Source organism: Scyliorhinus torazame, chromosome 5 (genome assembly GCF_047496885.1).
Source record: "Scyliorhinus torazame isolate Kashiwa2021f chromosome 5, sScyTor2.1, whole genome shotgun sequence".
Classification (NCBI taxonomy): domain Eukaryota; kingdom Metazoa; phylum Chordata; class Chondrichthyes; order Carcharhiniformes; family Scyliorhinidae; genus Scyliorhinus; species Scyliorhinus torazame.
In genome coordinates, this window is record NC_092711.1 from 151,048,087 (window position 1) to 151,070,356 (window position 22,270).

The following is a 22,270-nucleotide window of genomic DNA, read 5'->3' on the forward strand; positions in this document are numbered from 1 at the left end:
ACATCCATTCAAATAATAATCTGCCTTTCCTATTTTTGCTACTAAAGCAGATAAACTCACATTTATCTACATTATACTGCACATATCATGCACATGCCCACTTACTCAGTCTGTCCAAATCCCACTGAAGCATCTCTGCATCTTCCTCACAGCTCACCCTCCCATCCAACTTTGTACCATCTTCAAATTTGGAGATAATACATTTAGTTCCCTCGTCCAAATCATTAATATATAATGTGGACAGTTGGGGTCTTTGCACAGATCCCTGCGGTACCCCATTGTCACTGCCTGCCAATCGGAAAAAGACCCATTTATTCCAACTTTTTGCTTCCTGTTTTCTATCCATCTCAAAACACTACCCGTAATCCCCTGTGCTTTAACTTTACACAGTAATCTGCCATGTGACACCTTGTCAAAGGCCTTCTGAAAGGTCAGCATGATGTGATCCAGTGATGAGTGTGTTGACACAGACTCATTCAACTGTGCAGTGCTAGACAGTGGCTGCACCTCAACAGTATGTGGATCAGATTGTTGGAAATGTTAACCAGATTCACCTCATGGTGAAGATCGACACAAGGTTCAGGAGTATAAAATTCTTCTTGTTTCAGTTTTGTGATATCAACACATTGAAGTCATTAAAAAGAGTGGGGGTTCCATGCAGCATAGCTGGAGTCAGTCACTTTATCGGGACTGTAGTCTCTGGTGAGATATCCTTTATGTGGGGTAAACCTTCCAAAAAAATGCACAAATACAACTGGATAGGGAGCAAAACAAAGCAATTGGTTTACAATTCAGTGGATGTGTAGTTCACTCAATCAGGACATTATTGTATCCCCTGAACAATACCTGATGTTTCTAATCAGAGTGTTTGAGAAGGATTAATGGCATCGGGTGATACGAATCAGAGAGAAACAGCATTAAGTACACATTGGTCATTCCTCCATTGTCCAATGAAATTCACTCATCTTCCAGCTCTCTGCTGAGTTCCACGTCCAGTTTAAGATGAAAAATGTCACTTTTCACCTGGTTTCTGAGAGTTTGCTACTTCCAGTCAATCCAGTCAAAGGTCCGAGTGCAACTGAACATTCCTCGTTGTTCTGCACAGGTGAATCTCAGTCTTCAAAACAGACTCTGCTGATTTCAGATTTGAACTTTATTGTCCCTTTTCTCTCAGAGGGTTGTGCAACTTTGGTCCTCTCTGCCTCAGAAGGTAGAGGCAGGTTCATTAAATATTTTTTAGGAGGTAGCTAGATATTTATTAGGCATGAGAATCAAAGGTCATTGGGTAGTACCAGGTCAGCCATGATCTCAATGAAAAGTGGAACAGGCTCGAGGGGCTGAATGGCCTATTTCTGCTCCTATCTCACACGTCCTCATCTTTCAACTCGACAAAAAAAAATCTTCGTTAATTCCATAGTTAACTTGTCTCTCCCTCTCTTCGTTACCTGTTGTCGTACAGTCATATAGACAGACTGGGATTGTTTCTGCTGGAGTTTAGGAGAGTGAGGGGTTGATCTGATTGAAGTAAATAAGATCCTGAACGGTATTGACAAAGTGGACGTGGAAAGGATGTTTCCTCTTGTGTGTCTGTCCTGAAATAGGGGGCATTGTTTTAAAATTAGGGGGTCACCCTTTTAGGACTTGGCCAAGAATTTTTGTCCCTCAGAGGGATGTGTGACTTTGGAACGCTCTGCCGCTGAAGACGGGTCACTGAATATTTTTAACAAGAGGTAGATAGATTCTTGTTAGGTAAGAGAATCAAATGTTACAGGGGAAATGTGGAGCTTGAAGTACAATCGGATCAGTCATAATTTTATCAAATGGCGGAGCAGGCTTGAGGGGCCGAATGGCCGGCTGCTGTTCCTAATTCATAGTCTCAGATTAAAGTTCATTTTCCAGCCTTAAACATTTAAAATTGGCTTTTTAAAAAAAAATTTAGAGTACCCAATTCATTTTTTCCAATTAAGGGGCAATTTAGCGTGGCCAATCCACCTAACCTGCACATCTTTGGGTTGTGGGATTAAAACCCACACAGACATGGGGAGAATGTGCAAACTCCACACGGACAGTGACCCAGAGCTGGGATCGAACCTGGGACCTCGGCGCCACAGTCCCAATGCTAACCACTTAGCCACATGCCGCCCTTAAATTCTCTTTTTGAGATAAGTTCAAAATGGCTTCGTTTTGAACCAAGAACTGGTTCTTTATTTGGCCAAGATCTTCCTTGGGCCACTTTAAGAACATCATCCAGATGCTGTTTCTGCTCAAGCAGAAAGGTTTGATATTCTCGTTTGGTCTGAGCTTTAAACAATTCTCAATCTGTCAGTTTCTCCTGATCCCATTTAGATTGGATTCCATTGAATTATTTCTGAGGAACATCAACAGCCTCTTCGTTTTGGATCTTGCATTTTCTTTCTGATACTTTGAATCTTCCACACATTTCACCAATCAGTTTACACCAATCGTTCTGAGGTTGTGACTGGTCTTTTGATCTCAGTCCAGTGGATTGGATTTTTTTCAGCTGTATCCTGTATCTCACTAACAGGACCATTTAGTTCAGTGTGAATGGTCATTAACCCTTTCTGCTCATTCTGAGATCTGGATGGTAGGATGCTATTAAAATGAATGTCTTGTTTTTTTGCACAAGTAAAATCAAACAGCCAAGTACTTTGTAAACCATGTCTGGGCAGCAACTAAGAGAGCAGAAGGAACAGGAAAGATTAGGGAACAGGCTGTTCTTTGACTATTAAATGTCTCAATTGCAGAGCGCTGTGAGCCAGGAAGCAGGCTGGTCACAGATGAGGTGTTGAAGAACCAAGTAAGAGAGAGAGTGAGGGGAAGCCGTCCCCAGGGAAACAGCTCAGCTACAGATGAAGTGCTGAAGACAAAAGGCCAGTTTGTGCAAAAGATCATTTTCTTTGCTAAACCGAAGACCATTCCCAAGTCCTGGTCACTTAGGCCGTACCGTGTGGTAGTTACTGGCTAGATTTGACCAATGGATTTATGGTTGTTGTTTGGTAAAAGGAGGGGTCTCGGTAGAGTTGAGGATTATGTGGGAAATAGATGCCTTTGTGTTCCCCGTCTTTGAGAGACTAAGTGCTTACTGTTAATGTACCGAAGTATAAGATTGTTCTTTGTAATGTTTCATTATCTTTCATCTACTTTACTGAAGACTTTTATTGTTGTTTAATGAAAGAGGGTTGAGTTCTCACTGTTTCCACAGACCTTTCTCACTAGTATCCAAAAAGACAAGCCACCACACAAACCAGTGTTTCAGGTGAAATGAAAATGAAATGAAAATCGCTTATTGTCACAAGGAGGCTTCGATGAAGTTACTGTGAAAATCCCCTAGCCGCCACTTGTTCGGGGAGGCTGGTACTGGAATTGAACCTTGCTGCTGGCCTGCTTGGTCTGCTTTAAAAGCCAGTGATTTAGCCCAGTGTGCTAAACCAGCCCCTAGTTGGAACACTCTCCCTCTTCCACGGGGTTTCGGATCAGCTTTCAGTCCTTTCTGTGCCGGTGTTTGATTTGGAAATTCTGAAAAACCTTCCGCCGCCTCTTTAGTGTCCGTTACTAGAATTGTTCCATCGATATAGTTTCTTCCATCAATTTGTTCCTTAACTGGATCACAGGTAACTGAGGGATTTCACGAGAAACATCTTTACCCAGCGAGTGGTGAGAATGTGGAACTCACTACCACAGCGAGTGGTTGAGGTAAACAACGTGAATACATTGAAGGGGAAGCTAGATACATACATGCGGGAGAAAGGAATAGAAGGAGATGCTGATGGGGGAGATGAAGAGGGCTGGGTGGAGGCTCATGTGGAGCATTAATATTGACAGAGACCAATCAAGATGACTGGCCTGACCCTGTGCTGTAGACTCAATGTAACAGAGGCAAATGGATTTATTTTAGATCCAACTGTAGTGGGGGGAAACCACTATTTACTATCCAGGGTAAAATAAATGTCCTTCATCAGCTTTTTAGGGTAATCTCAGTGGAAATATGCTCTCCCGGGCTGTTACAATCCTGGTCGGGACTGTTAATATTTAAAGAGAAATCCAAACACTCAGTAATTAACTAAAAGAACCGAACCACAGGACTACATTCCTCTTAGCAAAACAAACTTTAATGGAAATTAAACAAAATGAATAAAGTTCATGCTACTAACCTAACACTATGATTGGTAATTATTTAAGTTCTAATTCCATTCTACATTCAGTTCCACCCAAGGGTTCCCTTACACACCAGTCGACGAGGACCCAGGTTCGATCCCGGCCCTGGGTCGCTGTCTGTGTGGAAATTGCACATTCTCCCCGTGTCTGCGTGGGTCTCACCCCCACAAGCCAAAGTTGTGCAGTGTAAGTGGGTTAGCGATGCTAAATTGCCCCTTAACTGAAAAAAAAAATTGTGTACTCTGAATTTATTTATTTTCAAAATCTGTATGAATATTGGCCTCGGGGGCATTATACAGCAGACAAATCCAGGAGGCAAATGTAGGACCGATTGCAAATCTCCCCCAAATCTCAAATAGTTCCATTCCAGCCTATCAAATGTTTTTCAGCATCCAAAGACACAATGACCTCAGGCTCCAGAGCAGTGGAGGGGGAGAGGACAATGTTTAAGAGGCGTTGAGCATTGGCCGACAACTGCCACCCCTTCACAAAGCCTGTCCAATCTTCAGGCACGATAACTGGGAGACACGGCTCCAGCTGGAACGACGCCCTCAGCCAACAGCTTAACATCGGTGTTCAGAAGTGAAATGGGTCGGTACGACCCACCTTCTACTGGGTCCTTGTCCCCCTTGAGGAGCAAAGAAATTGAGGCTCGAGTGAGGGTCAGGGGTAGTGACCCCCTGCACAGCGAGTGGTTAAACATGTCCATTAACAAAGGTATGAGCTGCTCCGAGAACATTTCTAAAATTCAGCTGGGAAGCTGTCCGGACCTGGGGCTTTGCCAGATTGCAGCTGCCCAATACACATCAATATTCCTGCCCGGCACAGGGGGGGGGAATCCAATTCCCATCTCCTGCCTCCCTCTCCGGTCGAGAAATGTAAACCATCCAAAAAAAACATCATACCTGATGTGTTTGGAGGCTCCGACTCATACAGCTCACGGTGATATGAACCGAAAGCTGCATTAACCTGGAGAGGAGCTGATCCAGGTTATCTTCCTTATTCCGAAGGTGATCAGCCTTCTCCCCATGTTTGTGCAAGGTGTCCCTGGAACACCGTAACTGACCCACAGACTTATCCATAGATATCAGTTCAAATTGGAGCTGTAATTTCTTCCTGTACGTCAGTCGCTCCGGTGTTGGGACAAGTAAATATTGGCGGACAACTTCCAAAATGGAGTCCACCAGTCTTTGTCGCTCCAATCTCTGTTTTCATGGTGTGAGCTTTATAGGAGATCATTTCCCCCATGATTACATCTTTAGGGCCTCCCAGAGTGTGGAAGGAGATATTGACTCTGATTTGTTGAGCTTTGGCCGCAGACAACCACTCACAACATTTGTCATCAGACCTCAGCGTGGTGTCGAGTCTCCAAGGTGGGCGTTGGGAAGGGCCAAAATCAACAAAATGAGGGGCGTGGTCAGAGATGACAATTGCCGAATATTCGGCTGCCGCCACTGAAGGGAGGAGGGACTTAGCAACAATAAAACATCAATTTGGGAATAACAAGACTCCACTAAAATTACATTTAAGCTCCTATTCACAAACTTAACCCCCTGTCAGAATGAACATGGTTCAGTCCTGGATGTGATTAACAGCAGCAATAACGGCAGAATCCAACCCCTGTCATCACTCGTGAACTCGCTGGTATCTCCGCAGGTGTGTTGACTGAGTGAATCCCTTCCCCCGCACCGTGCAGGTGAACGGCCTCTCTCCAGTGTGAACTCGCTGATGTCTCCGCAGGCTGGATGAATGTCTGAATCCCTTCCCACACTGAGAGCAGGTGAATGGCTTCTCTCCAGTGTGAATTCGCTGGTGTATCCGCAGTGTGGATAACTGAATAAATCCCATCCACACTGAGAGCAAATGAATAGCTTCTCCCCAGTGTGAACTCGCTGATGTTTCCACAGGGTGGATGAATGTCCAAATTTGTTCCCACACTGAAGGCAGGTGAATGGCTTCTCCCCAGTGTGAACCCGCTGGTGTGTCTGTAGGTGGGATAACTGAGTGAATCCCCTCCCACACGGAGAGCAGATGAACGGCTTCTCCCCAGTCTGAACTCGCAGGTGTGTCTGTAGGTGGGATAACTGAGTGAATCCCTTCTCACACTGAGAGCAGGTGAATGGCCTCTCCCCAGTGTGACTGCGTCGATGAGATTCCAGCTCTGATGGGAAACTGTATCCCTTCCCGCAATCTCCACATTTCCACGGTTTCTCCATGTTTTGGGTCTCCTCGTGTCTCTCCAGGTCCAACAGTCAGTTGAAACCTCGTCCACACACACAACACGTGTACAGTCTCTCCCCGCTGTAAATGGTGCGATGTGTTTTCAGGCTGTGTAACTGGTTAAAGCTCTTTCCACAGTCAGTGCTCTGGAACACTCTCACTCGGGTGTGTGTGTCTCGGTGCTTTTCCAGTCACACTGATGTTTAAAATCTTTTGGAGTCAACAGGTCGGGCAAACATTTCTCCTTCCAGATTTAATGGTCGATGAACCGAGTGACTGTCAGATCTAGACGTGATGTTTGAGATTTCTGTCTGTAAATCCTATCCTTTTAACATCCTGTAAAAGGAGTTTACAAAAGACATCATTGTCAGTACAGGATAGAAATTCAGAACAGATTATTTTAATTTCTTTGGAACATTCTTTCCTCTCTCGTTCCCCAAAAGCTGTAAATCTCCATCCCACACACTCTCCCTCCATTCTCACTCTGCTGTATCTAATATTCACCCTCCCAATTCTGCTGAAGATGCTGATTCAGAATGATTGACAAATCCATGCTCACTGCTTCCTGTCCTGGACACAGAGGTCATAAGAAATAGGAGCTGCAGTTGGCCATTTGGCCCATCGAGCCTGCTCAACCATTCAATGAGATCCATCCCAACAGAACCCGCCTGCGAGTGATCAACGAGGCAAAGGCTAAACCATCCCCCGCTATTGCCTGCAACTCCGGCACGTCCGACACCCCGAACATGTCCCCCAGGGGACTGGGCTCTAAATCCACACACAAGATCACCGACATGGTGCTGAAGAACAACCTCCAAAATTTCTCCCAACTTCGGGCAGGACTAGAAGATGAGAACATGATTGGCTGATCCCCTCCCTACACCGCTCACAAATATCCTCCACCCCCTCAAACAACTGGGTCAGGTGGCTCTGTGTACTACCTTTAGCTGCATTAACTCCAGCCTCGCACACGAGGTTGAGGCGTTCACCCTCCGCAGCCCCTCACACCACAGCCCCTCCTCCAGCTCCACCCCCACTTCCTCACATAAATCGCCGAGACGACCCTCCTGCCGAACTCCATCACTGACACCATCCCCTCCATCAAAGAGGAAGGCGGTGTCACCGGAAAGGTTGGAAAATCCTTTTTTGAGAAGTCCTGCACCTGCATCTACCTGAAAACCCCTCCCCTTGTGAGACCCTAAACTTCTCCGCCAACTCCCTAAACTCGCAAACTGCCCCTATGGAAATAAGTCCTCCATTTCCATCACCCCCTCGCTCCTCCCATCCCCAAAACGATGCAGCCATCCTCCCCAGCTCAAATCTGTGGTTCCCTCGGATTGGCATCAACTTTGACCTCAACCCCCCCAACCTAAAGTGCTGCACAAATTGTCTCTATATTTTCAGCAAGGCCACCACCACAGGACTCCCTGAGAACTATCCTGGGGAAACGGGAGCAGCGCCATCGCCAGCACCTGCAACCCCCACCCCTTACAATAGCCAGTCTCCATCCTCTCCCACAAAGCCTCCATCTCTCTGCTCCAAACATGCACCTTCTTCACGTTTGCCGCCCAATAATAGTCTAACAGGTTCGGGAGTGCCAAGCCTCTGACTGTCGCCCTTTCTGAATCACTGTCTTCTTAATCCTTGTAACCTACCCCCCACACAAATGACAAAACCAACCTATCCACCCCATAAAGAACGATTTCGGCAAAAAGACCGATAAAAATAAAAACCACAGCACAATGTTCATCTTAACCAGTTGCACCCGGGTAGTGGATAGATTTAATGCCTTCTCTGCTTCTAAGATCAATTTTACTGAGTCCAAGGTGGGGAGGGGTTGAGGGCCCCCTCCTCTTGCTAACTTCCCCTTCAGATGGTTCCCCCTTGGGAGTTAAATATCTGGGAATGTCAATGACCCCCTCTTTCAAACAGTTACATGGGGCCAACTTTCCACAGCTGATGGTGACTATTAGGTGGGTCCTTGCCCGGTGGTCGGCTCTTCCAATTTCATGGCGAGGGAGGATCGCCTTCATTAAAATGAATGTGTTGCCCAGACTGTTGTACCCTCTGCAGATGCTGCCTATACTGCTGTCAACCAGAGTCGTTAGGGGAATTAATGGAATGATTAGTACAGTTATCTGGAACAAAAAGAAACCTCGCCTCAAGTTTATTAAGCTCCAATCAGCAGGAGCTAAGGGAGGGTTGGGTCTCCGGAATATTGGGCTATATCAATTGGCCTCTCATCTAAGGTTCATAAGGGATTGGGTGAGGATGGACCCAACATCCCTCTGGCTCGATATAGAAGCAGACCAGTCACTTCTCCCTCTATCCAAAACTGGCATAGGCTGATTACAGAATGCACCCCCATGGAATGTTTAATGTCTGTAGTTCATTCAAAGTCTGATATATTTGGTAAATTATGTGACCCCTATCTCAGATATATAAGTTCCAATTTGACTGACTTGCTCCTCCAAGGATTTCCATCAGTGAATTAAATTCAACTTAGGTCGGGAGTCGGGCACAGTGAGGCACGGTGGTTAGCACTGCTGCCGCACAGAGCCAGGGACCCAGGTTAGATTCCTTGAGTGGCTATCTGTGTGGAGTTTGCACGATCTCCGTGTCTGCTCCGGTTTCCTCCCACAGTCCAAAGATGTGCAGGTTCAGTGAATTCATCATGCTAAATTGCCCCTTCGTGTCCAAAGGTGTTAGGTTAGGTGGGTTGACCATGATCAATGCATGAGGTTACGGGGATAGGGTGGGAAGTGTGCCTCCGTGGAGTGCTTTTTCTGAGGGTCAGTGCAGATTGAAGGACAGAATTGCCTCCTTCCGCACTGTAGAGATTCTAAGTCATCTATGTTATGTTATTCATTTGAATTCGACTATGCTGTTAGTCCATTTGTAATATTTTGGGGGGGGTGTCCTGCATTATTATCCTTCCATTTTTATATAATCTTACCCTCTTTCTCCACTCACTATGTTAACCTGTTAACTGGTTGTTCAATGGATCAGGCAGCTCAGCTCGAGGCTCTGGTCGCTCAAATATCCTGTTACGAATTAATTCTGCAATGTGTTGCTTGTATTTATGCTGGCCGTATCAGTTCTGCACTGTACCCATTTCCCACAAAATTTCTATTATTCTGTTGCATTCATTGTTTAAAAAACATATCAAAAGAAATATTAAAAATATTAACTCATTCATGAATACTCCACTGATCCCTTTTGAAGAGAAATCCAGAAACTAACACTCTTGAGGTAAGAGATGACTGTAAATATATACCGTAGCTACAGCACAATAATACACTACTGAAATAATAATAAATATACTTCATTATAGAACCATAAATAATATATCTAATCTGTACCATTTAACAACACTGGACATATCTCTGTCCGATATTAATTTACTGACCTCTTAAATGTCAGCCATCTCCTGGGGAAACCAGCCCTTTAATTGTGAACCTTCAGGAAATAGACCATTCTTTTAACCCAAATAAATAAATGTGTCAAGCTGAGGGAGCAAAGGATGTCAATGTCTTTAAGAGAGAGAGAGACCTGGGCCAAGCTTTCCAGAGTCTGCACTCTCCCTGGATTCACTTCCTTTCCCTTCAGTTGCTGCAAGTGACCAATTGAAGGTGAGAATGAGAAAAGAAATGGAAAAGGGGAGAAAAGAAAATGTTTTACTCACAGATGTTGGAGACAGGAGGAGGTTTTACCTTCACATCCGCTGTGACATCACAATAGAGCCCTGCCTGAATCAGCCAATTGGAATTACCCTATTCCGAAGTGTCGTCACTGGGTTCCAGTGCGCGGCCGCGGGAGGCGCGGTCGCGGGAGGCCCGCCCCCACCCGTTCAACCCCCTCCCTCGACACCTCGAGACCAGGTTTCCAGGCAACCGGCTGACGGCTGCGACCAGAGCTGGAGGCGGCTCGGTGATCTCCCCCCTGCCTGAGACTGCGCATGTTTGAAGGATAGTGGAAGCTGCGCGTGTGCAGGCGAGCTCAACTCCTGAGAGGCATTGACCAATGGGAAGAGTTGCACGACCGGAAGGAATCTGGTCCTCCAGCCAATCAGAGCGCGGGGTTTGTGTGACTGAGCTTCACTCCGGCGGAAACTTCCTCCTGGGCCTTCATCAAACAAACCTCCAGACGCTGCTGGTTCTCCAGCATTCTGCACCTTTCATCAGCAGTGACGCAAATGATCACCCCCGCCCCCCCCCCCCCCCGGGCATGAGCTTTACACGCCTGGAGGGGGAAATACCAGGGGCCGAGTAAACGGAAGAACTAAAACTCTTCCTGAAAATGTGCAGTGAATGAAGTATCTCTGAGGACAAGAAAATAAGGGCCAACAAGGGAATGGGGATCGAATTTCCTTCCCACATTTTAGACCCACCCGTGAGGACCTACATCCGCCACCACCCACCCTTCAGCAATGGCGCCACTCGGTTCTGCCATGATTAACGCTCGGATAATAAAAGGAAGCACACGGCACATCTACTATAACAGATAAGATAATACAATTCTCTGCAACACTCGAGGAGAAAAAGACATTCAAGCGGGACTTACAGAATAACAACTCCCTTCAACAGGATAAAAGATAACAAATTCAAACAACACCACGACAGGGAAAGAGTCCGGATTAGAGCCTGAGTTAGTCCGAGCTGCAAACCATCCCTCCAAATCTTTGCCCTTCATGGATTTAACGAAGACCAAGGCAGTAGTCGGATTATCGAAAGTCTTGACAGAGTTGTCAAATATAATTTTCAGGGTCACAGGATAAAGCAACATAGTTCCCTTCAAACTTCATCAAAGTCTCGATGCTTCGTTTGTGTTGCTGTTGAAAAATCCTGGAATAAGGAAATCCTCATTCCCTCATGGAGGCAGGTCCCACCTCGCCTTACCCGTCTTCAGGACCTTCTGGTGATCTTTCAAGTTGTGGAAGTGAATGATTACAGGCACAAAGAACAAAGAAATGTACTGCACAGGAACAGGCCCTTCGGCTCTCCAAGCCCGTGCCGACCATGCTGCCCGACTAAACTACAACCTTCTACACTTCCTGGGTCCGTATCTCTCTATTCCCATCCTATTCATGTAGGATGAAAGCTATTCCTCGGCCTCAAAGACAGGACCCGATGCCCTTACTAATTTGAAACACCCAGGCTTCACATCCAGCTTGAGAAAACGTGGCAGCCGGTCCTCGAAGAACCTAACGGGAGCCTCACCCTCCACACCTTCTGGCAGGCCGACGACTCGGATGTTCTTTCTCTGACCTTCAGTTTTCCAAATCCTCCAGGACCACCCTCACGTCACTCGGCCGGTTTTCCAAGGATTTAATTCTTGCCTTCGCCGAGGAGGCAACTTGCTCAACATTCAGGATTCTCTCCTCGGGATCGTTGATCCTTTCCTTGATGTTTTGCAGCTAGGCCTCATGAGCTCACAGATATTGAGTCAGCACACTCAGCCACTGGTCAGTAACACGGAGAATGTCGCTGACATAGATCGGCCAATGATTCCATAGAATAGATGAGCAGGCTCGATGGGCCAAATGGCCAACTGCAGATCCTATTTGTTACGGTCTCTGTGACCAGGACAGGAAGCAGTGAGCAGGGATATGTCAATCAGCCTGAATCAGCACCTTTAGGAGAATTGGGAGGGTGAATATTAGATACAGCAGAGTGAGAATGGAGGGAGAGTGTGTGGGACGGAGATTTACAGCATTTGGGGAATAAGTGAAAAAAGAATGTTCTCTAGAAACTAGAATTGTCTGTTCTGAATTTCTATCCAGTGCTGACAGTGATGTCTTTTGGAAATTGTTTTTCCAGGATATTAGAAGAGGAGGAATTACAGACAGAAATCTGAAACGTCATCTCTCAATCTGACTGAGTCTCTCAATTCCTTGGAACTGAATATCACCGGACTTTGAATCGAGAAGGAGAAATGTTTGTCTGTTCTTTCGGCTTCAAAAGATTTCAACCATCAGTGTGACTGGAAAAGCACCGAGACACACACACCCGAGTGAGAGTGTTCCAGAGTATTGACTATGGAAAGAGCTTTAACCAGTTACACAGCCTGAAAAGACATTGCATCATTTACAGCGGGGAGAGACCCTACACGTGTTCTGTGTGTGGACGAGGCTTCAACTGATTGTCAAACCTGGAGAAACACAAAGAGACCTCAAACATGGAGAAACCGTGGAAATGTGGGGACTGTGGGAAGGGATTCAGGGCTCCATCTCAGCTGGAAGCTCATCGACGCATTCACACTGGGGAGAGGCCATTCACCTGTTCTCAGTGTGAGAAGGGATTCACTTTGTTATCCAGCCTGAAGTCACACCAGCAAATTCACAGTAGGAAGAGGCCATTCACTTGCTCTCAGTGTGAGAAGGGATTCACTCAGTTATCCAACCTGCGGATACACCAGTATGTTCACACTGGGGAGAGGCCGTTCACCTGCTCTCAGTGTGAGAAGGGATTCACTACTTCATCGAGCCTGCGGACACACCAGCGAGTTCACACTAGGGAGAGGCCGTTCACCTGCTCTCAGTGTGAGAAGAAATTCACTTGGTTATCCACCCTGCGGAACCACCACCGAGTTCACACTGGGGAGAAGACGTGAACGTGCTCTTAGTGAGAGAAGGGATTCAGATATCCACCCTGCAGGAACACTAGCGAGTTCACACCTGGAAGAGGCCATTCACCTGCTCTGAGCAGGGGAGACATTCAATGAACCGTCCCAACTACGGATACACTAGCGAGTTAATTCTGGGGAGAGACCATTCATCTGCTCTCAATGTGGGGAGGGGTTTGTGATTCATCACAACTATTGTGACTCCAACAAGTTCACAATGAATTACCGATGTTGGCTCCGTTGTTATTGTTTCTGCTCTCACTGACATCCAGGACTGCATTTTGTTCATTCTGACATCTGGTGAATGGTGATGATTGGAGGGTTTCTTTCTGCTGGACTGGCCGGTCTAACACCTCTGCCTCCGGTGGGCTGACCATTTTTGAGGCTAGTTGCGATTACCTGGTTCCATGTTTGATGAGGAGCACCGAATGAAAAGGTGTTTGCACGTTGGAAGATACTTAGTTCCCAAAGCAGCCACGTTGCCATGAAGATGGGCTATGGCAGTTACAGGGTTCTTTTGTCTAATTTTTCTGGATGTTTCTCGCAGAAGGAAACTATCATGGTATGAGGAGCAAGTTGACTGTGGTGGATTGGGAAATTACAATAAACATATAACTGAAAGTGGTAACGCAGCTGGATCAGGTAGCTAAGAAGGCATACGGCATGCTTGTCTTCATTGGTTGGGGCATTGAGTATAAAAATTGGCAATCATGCCCATCTCCGAGAGAACCCCGTCATGGTCCCTCTCAAGGCAAACTTTATTTTCTCAAGACTGAGAAACCCAGCCATGTCACCAAATCAGGTCTCCATACTCGGGGGTTTTGAGTCCCTCCACATTAAAATGATCCGTCTCCGGGCTATCAGGGAGGCAAAGGCCAAAACCTCGGCCTCTTTCGCTTCCTGAACTCCCGGATCGTCTTACACACCAAAGATCGCTATCTCTGGACTCGGCACCACCTGCGTGTTTAGGATCTTGGACATTGCCTTAGCGAATCCCTGCCAGAATCCTTTGAGAACCGGACATGCCCAGAACATATGGATATGGTTCGCTGGGCTTCCCGCACATCTATCCTTAACCCCAAAGAACTTGCTAATTCTTGCTGCCATCATGTGTGCCTGATGGACCACGTTAAACTGAATTAAGCTAAGCCTGGCACATGATGAAGAGGAATTGACCCTATTTAGGGCTTCTGCCCACAGGCCTGCATCCAGCTCCCGCCTAGCTCCTCCTCCCACTTGCCCTTAAGCTCCACCACTGGGGCTTCCTCCGCCTCCAGTAGTTCTTGGTAGATGTCCGACACCTTCCCCTCTCCTACCCAGGTGCCAGAGACCACCCTATCCTTTATCCTACGTGGGGGTAGCAACGGAAATGCCACCACCTGTTTTTTCAGAAAGGCGCGGACCTGAAGGTATCTGAAGGCATTTCCAGAGGGCAGATTAAATTCCTCCTCCAGCTCTGAACTAAAGAGGTTTGTGTGCACACAGATATTGACATGAAGGGTTTTTTATATTCACAGACCCTGAAGCAGATTATTGCAAGTCGCACTGAGGTGATTTCAGGTGGTGCTATTCCCATGTGTTTGCTGTCCTTGTCCTTCATGACAGTCAAGGTTATGGGTTTAGAAGTTGATGTCGAAGGAGCTCTGTTGAGTTCATAAATCATAGAATTTACAGTGCAGAAGGAGGCCATTCAGCCCATCGAGTCTGCACCAGCCCTTGGAAAGAGCACCCCACTTAAGACCACGCCTCCACCCTATCCCCTTAACCCAGTAACCCCACCAAACCTTTTTGGACATTAAGGGCGATTTATCTTGGCCAATCCACCTAAACTGCACATCTTTGGACTGTGGGAGGAAACCGGAGCACCCAGAGGAAATCCATGCAGACCTGGGGAGAATGTGCAGACTCTGCACAGACAATGACCCAAGCCAGGAATTCAACCTGGGACCCTGGAGCTGTGAAGCAACTGTGCTGTCCCAACCACTGTGCTACCGAGTTGCCCCACCACTGTGCTACCGTGAACTATCTTGCAGATGGTACACACACTGCCGCCATTGTGCTCTGGAGGTCAAGGGAGTCACTGTTTCAGGTGATGGATGGGGCACTGAGCAAGCAGATGCTTTGTCCTGTGTAAAAAATGATGTGGAGATGCCGGCGTTGGACTGGGGGGGGGGGGGGGAGAGGAGGCATAGTAAGAAGTCTCACAACACCAGGATAAAGTCAATAGGTTTATTTGAAATCACAAACATTCAGAGGACTGCTCCTTCATCAGGTCTCACTTCACCTGATGAAGGAGCAGTGCTCCAAAATCTTTTGATTTCAAATAAACCTGTTGGACTTTAACCTGGTGTTGTGAGACGTCTTACTGTATAAAACAGACTCCAGAATTTGAATAAGACTGGCTGATAAATAATAATTGTTGTCGGAAAGGACTGTGACCGAGAAAATATAACCAATTCAGTCCACTTGAAAAAAGATCTGCTCTTCAAAGATATATTGGAAGAAATCCCATTTGATGTTTGTGGTTGAATTTATTGCCTCAGCAGCTCACTCAGGTACCGAACTGGCAAAGGCATTGATTGGACAATAGTGGAAACAATGATCTGAAATGTTCTGTGAGTGAAACATTTTCTCTTTAATCCAGAATGGACTAAGTCAGAGTTAAAGGCAATACCAGGCTAAATTACATTGAATATACAGCACAGAAACAGGCCATTCAGCCCAACCAATCTCTGCCAGTATTTCTACTTCACTTCATCCTCCTCCCATGCTTTCCCATCTGACTCTATCAGTGTGTCCGTCTGTTTATTTCTCCCTCATGTGTTCATCCAGCTTCCTCTTCAATGTATCGATGTTATTCACCTCCACCACTCACTATGGTAGTGAGTTCCACATTCTCACTACTCTCTGGAAATAAGTTTCTCCTGAATTCAATTTTGCTCTTACCCCTACAAGTGTGACCCCCCCCCCCCCCCCCTCCTTTCATCCCAGTACAAGGAGTTTGGAGACTGGAGTCCGGATGAGCAATGGCGGCCATCAGACCCAGAATCCCCCGCGGTAACGGAACCACTCTATTCACTGAGCGGGTTGCCCGGACTGCGCATGTCCCTGGGAGCGATGGGAAGTTGCGCATGTGGAGAGAGAACCCAGCCTCTGACATTTCTGCTGAGGTGTTGACCAATGGGAGCAGTTGGAGGACCGGAAGGACTCTGTCTCTGAAGGAAAAGGAAGTGAATCCAGGGAGGGTGCAGACTCTGGAAAGGTTGGCCCAGGCCTCTCGGTGAGTGCACGGATTGTGCGACAATTGGAGGGGTGGTAAATAGTGAGAAGGATAGCCTTTGGTTACAGGAATAATAAGCTTTAATATTGACAAAAGTAACCCTGCAGCGTCCATCCAATTCAGTCAGAAAGTATTGATCATCTCTGCTTGGGAACCTTCATAGGCAGAAAGTTCCAGATCATGATCAATCACTACCTCCTGTATCTGAACCAACTGATACAATCCTATACATTAAACACAATTTTCGTCCTGTTACATATTTCCGTTAGGCTGGCAGTCTGCATGAAGATTTCCAGGGCTCTCTGTCCACGATTGTAAGCAGTGAGCATGGATCTGTCAATCAGCCTGAATCAGCACCTTCAGGAGAATTGGGAGCAGAGTGAGAATGGAGGGAGAGTGTGTGGGACGGAGATTTACAGCTTTTGGAGAATGAGAGAAAAGAATATTCCATAGAAACTAGAAAAGTCTGTTCTGAATTCCGATCCTGTACTGACAATGATGTACTTTGTAAACTCCTTTTACAGGATCATAGATAGAATTTACAGTGCAGAAGGAGGCCATTCGGCCCTTCGAGTCTGCACCGGCTCTTGGAAAGAGCACCCTACCCAAGGTCAACACTGCCACCCTATCTCCATAACCCAGTAGCCCCACCCAACACTAAGGGCAATTTTGGACACTAAGGGCAATTTATCATGGCCAATCCACCTAACCCGCACATCTTTGGACTGTGGGAGGAAACCGGAGCACCCGGAGGAAACTCACGCACACACGGGGAGGATGTGCAGACTCCGCACAGACAGTGACCCAAGCCGGAATCGAACCTGGGACCCTGGAGCTGTGAAGCAATTATGCTAACCACTATGCTACCGTGCTGCCCTAGGATATCAGAAGAGGAAGAATTACAGACAGAAATCTCAAACCAAACCTCACGTCCCGATTTGACAGATTCACTCAATTCACGGGGACTTGAATATCATCAGCCTTTGAATCGAGAAGGAAAAAGGTTTGTCTGTTCTTCCTGCTTCAGATGGTTTTAACCATCAGTGTGACTGGAAAATCACCGAGACACACAGACCTGAATGAGAGTGTTCCAGAGCACTGACTGGAAAGAGCTTTAACCAGTTACACAAACTGAAAATAAACAGCACGGAGAGACCGTACATGAGTTCTGTGTGAGCCTTCAACTGATTGTCCAACCTGGAGAGACACAAGGACACCAGCACCATGGAGAAACCATGGAAATGTGGGGACTGTGGGAAGAGATTCAGATTCCCATCTATACTGGAAACTCATCAATGCATTCACACTGGGGAGAGGCCTTTCACCTGCTCTCAGTGTGGGAAGGGATTCATTACGTTATCCAGCCTGAAGAAGCACCAGCCAGTCCATGTCGGGGAGAAGCCATTCACCTGCTCCACATGTAGGAAGGGGTTCAGTACTTCATCCGAACTGCGTACACACCAACAAGTTCACACTGAGGAGAGACCATTCACCCACAGTGAGTGTGGGAAGGGATTTACTCAGGTATCCAATCTGCTGGGCCACACTGTCACTCACAGCAATGAGAGACCCTTTAAATGCTCTGACTGTGGGAGCAGCTTCAAAAGGTCTCACAAACTGATGAACCATCAGTGCATTCACACCAGGGAGAGACCGTTCAGCTGCTCTCACTGCACAAAGAGGTTTCGAAACTCATCCCATCTGCTGATACACCAGATCCTGCACACCGGAGAGAGGCCGTTCACCTGCTCTCAGTGTAGAAAGGGATTCACTCAAAAAGCAACCTGCGGAGACACGAGCGAATTCACACTGGGAAGAGGCCGTTCACCCGCTCTGATTGTGGGAAGGGATTCACTCGGTTATCCCACCTACAGACACACCAGCAAATTCACACTGGGGAGAGGCCGTTCACCTGCTCTGACTGTGGGACAGGATTCACCCGGTTATCCCACCTGCAGGCACACCAGCGAATTCACACTGGGGAGAGGCCGTTCACCTGCTCTGACTGTGGGAAGAGATTCACTCAGTTACCCAATCTGCAAGCACACCAGCGAGTTCACACTGGGGAGAGGCCATTCATCTGCACAGTGTGTGGGAAGGGATTCACTTGGTCAACACTTCTGCTGAGACACGAGCAAGTTCACAAGTGATGACAGGGGTTGGATTCTGCTGTTATTGCTGCTGTTAATCACATCCAGGACTGAACCATGTTCATTCTGACACTTGGTGAAGGGGGAGGGTCGGAGAGTTTCTTTCTGCTGGACTGACCGGTCTCACGACTTTGCCTCCAGTGGGCTGATGCTCTTTGAGCCTGGGAGAGCACATTTCCACTGAAATGATCCACGAAAGCAGATGAAGGACATTTATTTTATCCTGAATAGTAAATAGTGTTTTTCCCCCATTACAGGTAGATCTAAAATAAATACAGAAAGAACTGGAAAAACGCAGCAGGTCTGGCAGCATCTGTGAGAGAGAAACAGGTAATATTCCACGTCCAATGTAACTCTACCTCCGAACTAAAGAGAGGGAGAAATATGATGGGTTTGATGCTGGTGAGAAAGGGGGGAGGATGAGACAGAACAAAAGAGAAAATAAGGGATTGGTGAGATGAAATGACAAAAATGTCCTGGAACGACACCAGTGGAGGCCATGAGTTAATCGGCCGAACACAAGATGACTTCTGCTTGGAAGCTTGGATTCCTGGCCCTTTCTGCCCGGTTAATGGGCACTTTGTTTGTAAAAAGTGCAGAATAAGTGGAGGGAGTTGGTTTCTCCTTCAAAGTGGAATATCAGCAGGTTACAACACCTGGCAAAAGTCGAGTATAGCCTTGGCTTGAGATGCAGGATCTGTGTGGTGCAGCAACTGAGAGTATGGCGGAGTTGGAGGGTGTTTCGGCAGCATCGGAAAGAGATGCAAGAGGATTGAGGAAACAGTAGCCCCTCTTTGTGGGACATTGGAGCGGGTGGTGGAACGCCTGCAGTCACAAGGTGCAATGATCCAAGAGGTGGAAAGGACGGAGTTGGATCCCAGTGATCAGATAGTGTTGCTGGAGGCAGAGATGGTGATGCTGGGAGAGGCCTGCAAGGGGCTGAGGGCGAAGGTGGACGACCAGGAGACTCAGTCCAGGCGACAGAATCCACGAATTGTAGGTCTGAGGAAGGAGTGGAGGGAACGAGTGCCACGGGTAATGTATTGAAAATGTTCATGAAGCTGGTTGAGGAGGGGTTCTTTGATAAGGTCCCGGAGGTGGATCGGGCCCCCCGATCATTACAACGGAGACCGAGAGCTGGGGAGCCGCCTTGGGCAGTGATCGGCCTGATGCACAAGTTCCAGGAGGAGAGGATTCTGAGGTGGGTGAAGTCGACGTGAGACTGTAGCTGGGAGGGGAATCTGATCCGGATCTACCAGGACACTGGGGCCGACCTGGCCAAATGGCAGGCGGGTTGTAACAGGGCCCAGGCGGCGCTCTTTCGACCAAGGTCTGGTTCGGGGTGTTGTATCCGGACAAACTCTGGGTGACTTTCACAAGGTCAAAGGACAGACGAAGCGGATGACTTGGTCAAGGAGCATGGGTTGGGGAGGAGTGACGGTGGGATCTGTTCTGTCTCGACGTGTCTCTACAAGTTTTGTAAATGTTACGTTTTTTGCATGTTATGACTCGAGCTCGTATGGGTGGGTTCTTCCCTGAGGTGTGGTACAGGAGGGGGCCTGTCAATCATGCTCACATGTTTTGGGTGTGCCCGAAGTTGGGGGATTCTGGCCATTGATTTCCGAGACCCTGCCGGAAGTGTGGGGGTGATGATGGAGCCGTGCTCTTTGGTGGGGCTTTCTGGTGTTTCGGATCAGCCAGAGCTGCTGGAGGGGAAGCGGGTCTTCACCACTCTGATTGCCCTGCGGAAAATCTCACTGGGTTGGAGGTCGGTTGCCCCACCAAAGGTATCGGCATGGTTGAGGGATTTGGAGAAGACTACGTTCTCCGAGGGTGAAGAGGGTTCTACGTAAGACGGAGGGTCTTTCTGTCTCTATTTGAGGATTTGTTTGTTGCCGTGGGGGGGGCGGGGGGGGGGGGGTCAGTTGGGAAAGGGATGTTGGGGTAGTTTAGGGAGGAAAAGGGGGAAAATGACAAACTGTTTGAAAGCCAATGGTATTTGATTGTTGTTTATTTGTATAATTGATTGTGGTTGGAATAAAAGACATATATTAAAAACGCAAACTAAAAGTCTAATGATCTTGTCTATTATTGGTAGAAAAAACCCATCTGGTTTACTAATGCCCGTCAGGGAAGGAAATCTGCCTCCTTACCTGGTCTGGACTACATGTGACTCCAGATCCACAGCAATGTGGTTGACTCTGAAATGGCCCAGCACAAAGCTGTAAGAATCTGCAAGGATGTTTATTCCATAGAATGGAATTCTACAGTACAGAAGGGGACCATTCGGCCCATTGAGTCTGCACGGACCCTACCAAGAGCAGCTACCTGTCTATTCCCCCGCCATATCCCCATAATCCCACTTAACCTGTATATCTTTGGACTGTGGGAGGACTCCAGAGCGATGGAGGAAACCCATGGAAACACGGGGAGAATGTGCAAACTCCACACAGCCAGTCACCCAAGGCTGGAATTGAATCCGGGTCGCTGGCACTGCGAGGCAGGAGTGATATTATGAATAAAACCGGACTATATGTATGCCAGACATCAAAAGCAGCAATCAATACAAGAGCTAAACGATCCAACAACAAATGGATCAGATCTGAGCTCTGCAGTCCTGCAAGTATCTTTGAGCCACACAAATGCCAGGCAATGACCACCTCCCTCATGAGAGAATCTAACCACCTCCCCATGACATTCAATGGCATTACCATTGCTAAATACCCCACTATCAACATCTTGGGGGTTACCATTGACCAGAAACTGAACTGGACTAGCCATAAAATACTGTGGCTACAAGAGTGGGTCAGAGGCTGGGAATCCTGCTGTGAGTCACTCACCTCCTCATTCCTGAAAGCCTGCCCATTATCTCGAGTTCAGGAGTGTGATGGATCACTCTCCAGTTACCTGGCTAAGTGCATCTCCAAAATTAAATAAGGTCGGCACCTTCCAAGACAATGCAGCTTGTTTCACTGGCACCCAGCCCACAAACATTCACTCCCTCCACCACCAAGGCACAGTAGCAGCAGTGTGTGTACCATCGACAAGATGCACAGCAGGAACTCACCGAGGTTCCTCAGGCAGTACCTCCCAAACCCATGACTATTATATAGGACAGCAGACACACGGGAACAACACCACTTGGATGTTCCTCTCCAAGCCACACACCATCCTGATCTGTAAATATATTGCTGTTCCTTCAGTCACTAATAGCACAGTGAATGTACCAACACCACATGGACTGCAGTGGTTCAAGAAGGCAGCTCACTACGACCTTCTCTAAGGCAACTAGATGGTCAATAAATGCTGGGTCTAGCCAGCAACTCCCACATCCCGTGAACATATGTATATATTTTTATTTAAAAATTCGATTGGGCCAATAATGGACTTGGGAGAAATAATACTGGGAGAAATTCCATTGTGCTTCCCAAGTGATTTCAACTCACTCGATAAAGCCTGATTAAACTGTTCAAGGACTCGATCGAACCACTTGCTGTGCCTGCAAACTAACTTATTGTGATTCCTGTACACGGACACCCAGATCCTTCTGTATCTCATCGTTCTGCAATGTCTCACCATTTAAATAATATTGTTTTATTTAATCCTTCCTGCCAAAGTGGACAATTCACATTTTTTCACGTTATCCTTCATCTGTCAAGTTTTGTCCATTCACTTAACGTCCTTTGCAGACTCCTTATGTTCACTTCACAAATTACTTTCCGAACTATCTTTGTGTCATCAGAAAGGTTAGCCGCCATACATTCAATCCCATCACCCAACTCATTAATATAGATTGTAAATAGTTGAGGGCCCAGCACTG

General features: G+C 47.1%; 1 protein-coding gene and 1 long non-coding RNA gene across 5 annotated transcripts; one reads left to right on the top strand and one right to left on the bottom strand.

Moving 5' to 3' along the window:
* Positions 1 to 4,108: 4,108 nt before the first annotated feature.
* LOC140422110 (uncharacterized) lies at positions 4,109 to 10,399 on the bottom strand. Its single transcript, XR_011947258.1, has 2 exons — positions 10,082 to 10,399; positions 4,109 to 6,732 (listed from the first exon to the last, which is right to left on the bottom strand). It is a non-coding gene; the product is annotated as an uncharacterized lncRNA (long non-coding RNA).
* A 217-nt stretch (positions 10,400 to 10,616) lies between these two features.
* On the top strand, positions 10,617 to 20,483 carry LOC140422083 (uncharacterized). 4 transcript variants are annotated; one of them, XM_072507087.1, is made up of 2 exons: positions 10,617 to 14,489; positions 17,181 to 20,483. In XM_072507087.1, the coding sequence occupies exon 2, from the start codon at positions 17,525 to 17,527 to the stop codon at positions 18,425 to 18,427; it is 903 nt and encodes a 300-aa protein (XP_072363188.1). In that variant the 5' UTR covers positions 10,617 to 14,489; positions 17,181 to 17,524; the 3' UTR covers positions 18,428 to 20,483. The 4 variants fall into 4 exon arrangements, with proteins under 4 accessions (XP_072363188.1, XP_072363190.1, XP_072363191.1 ...); XM_072507089.1 differs by having other exon boundaries at positions 10,617 to 13,582; XM_072507090.1 differs by having other exon boundaries at positions 10,617 to 13,456.
* Positions 20,484 to 22,270: the final 1,787 nt, after the last annotated feature.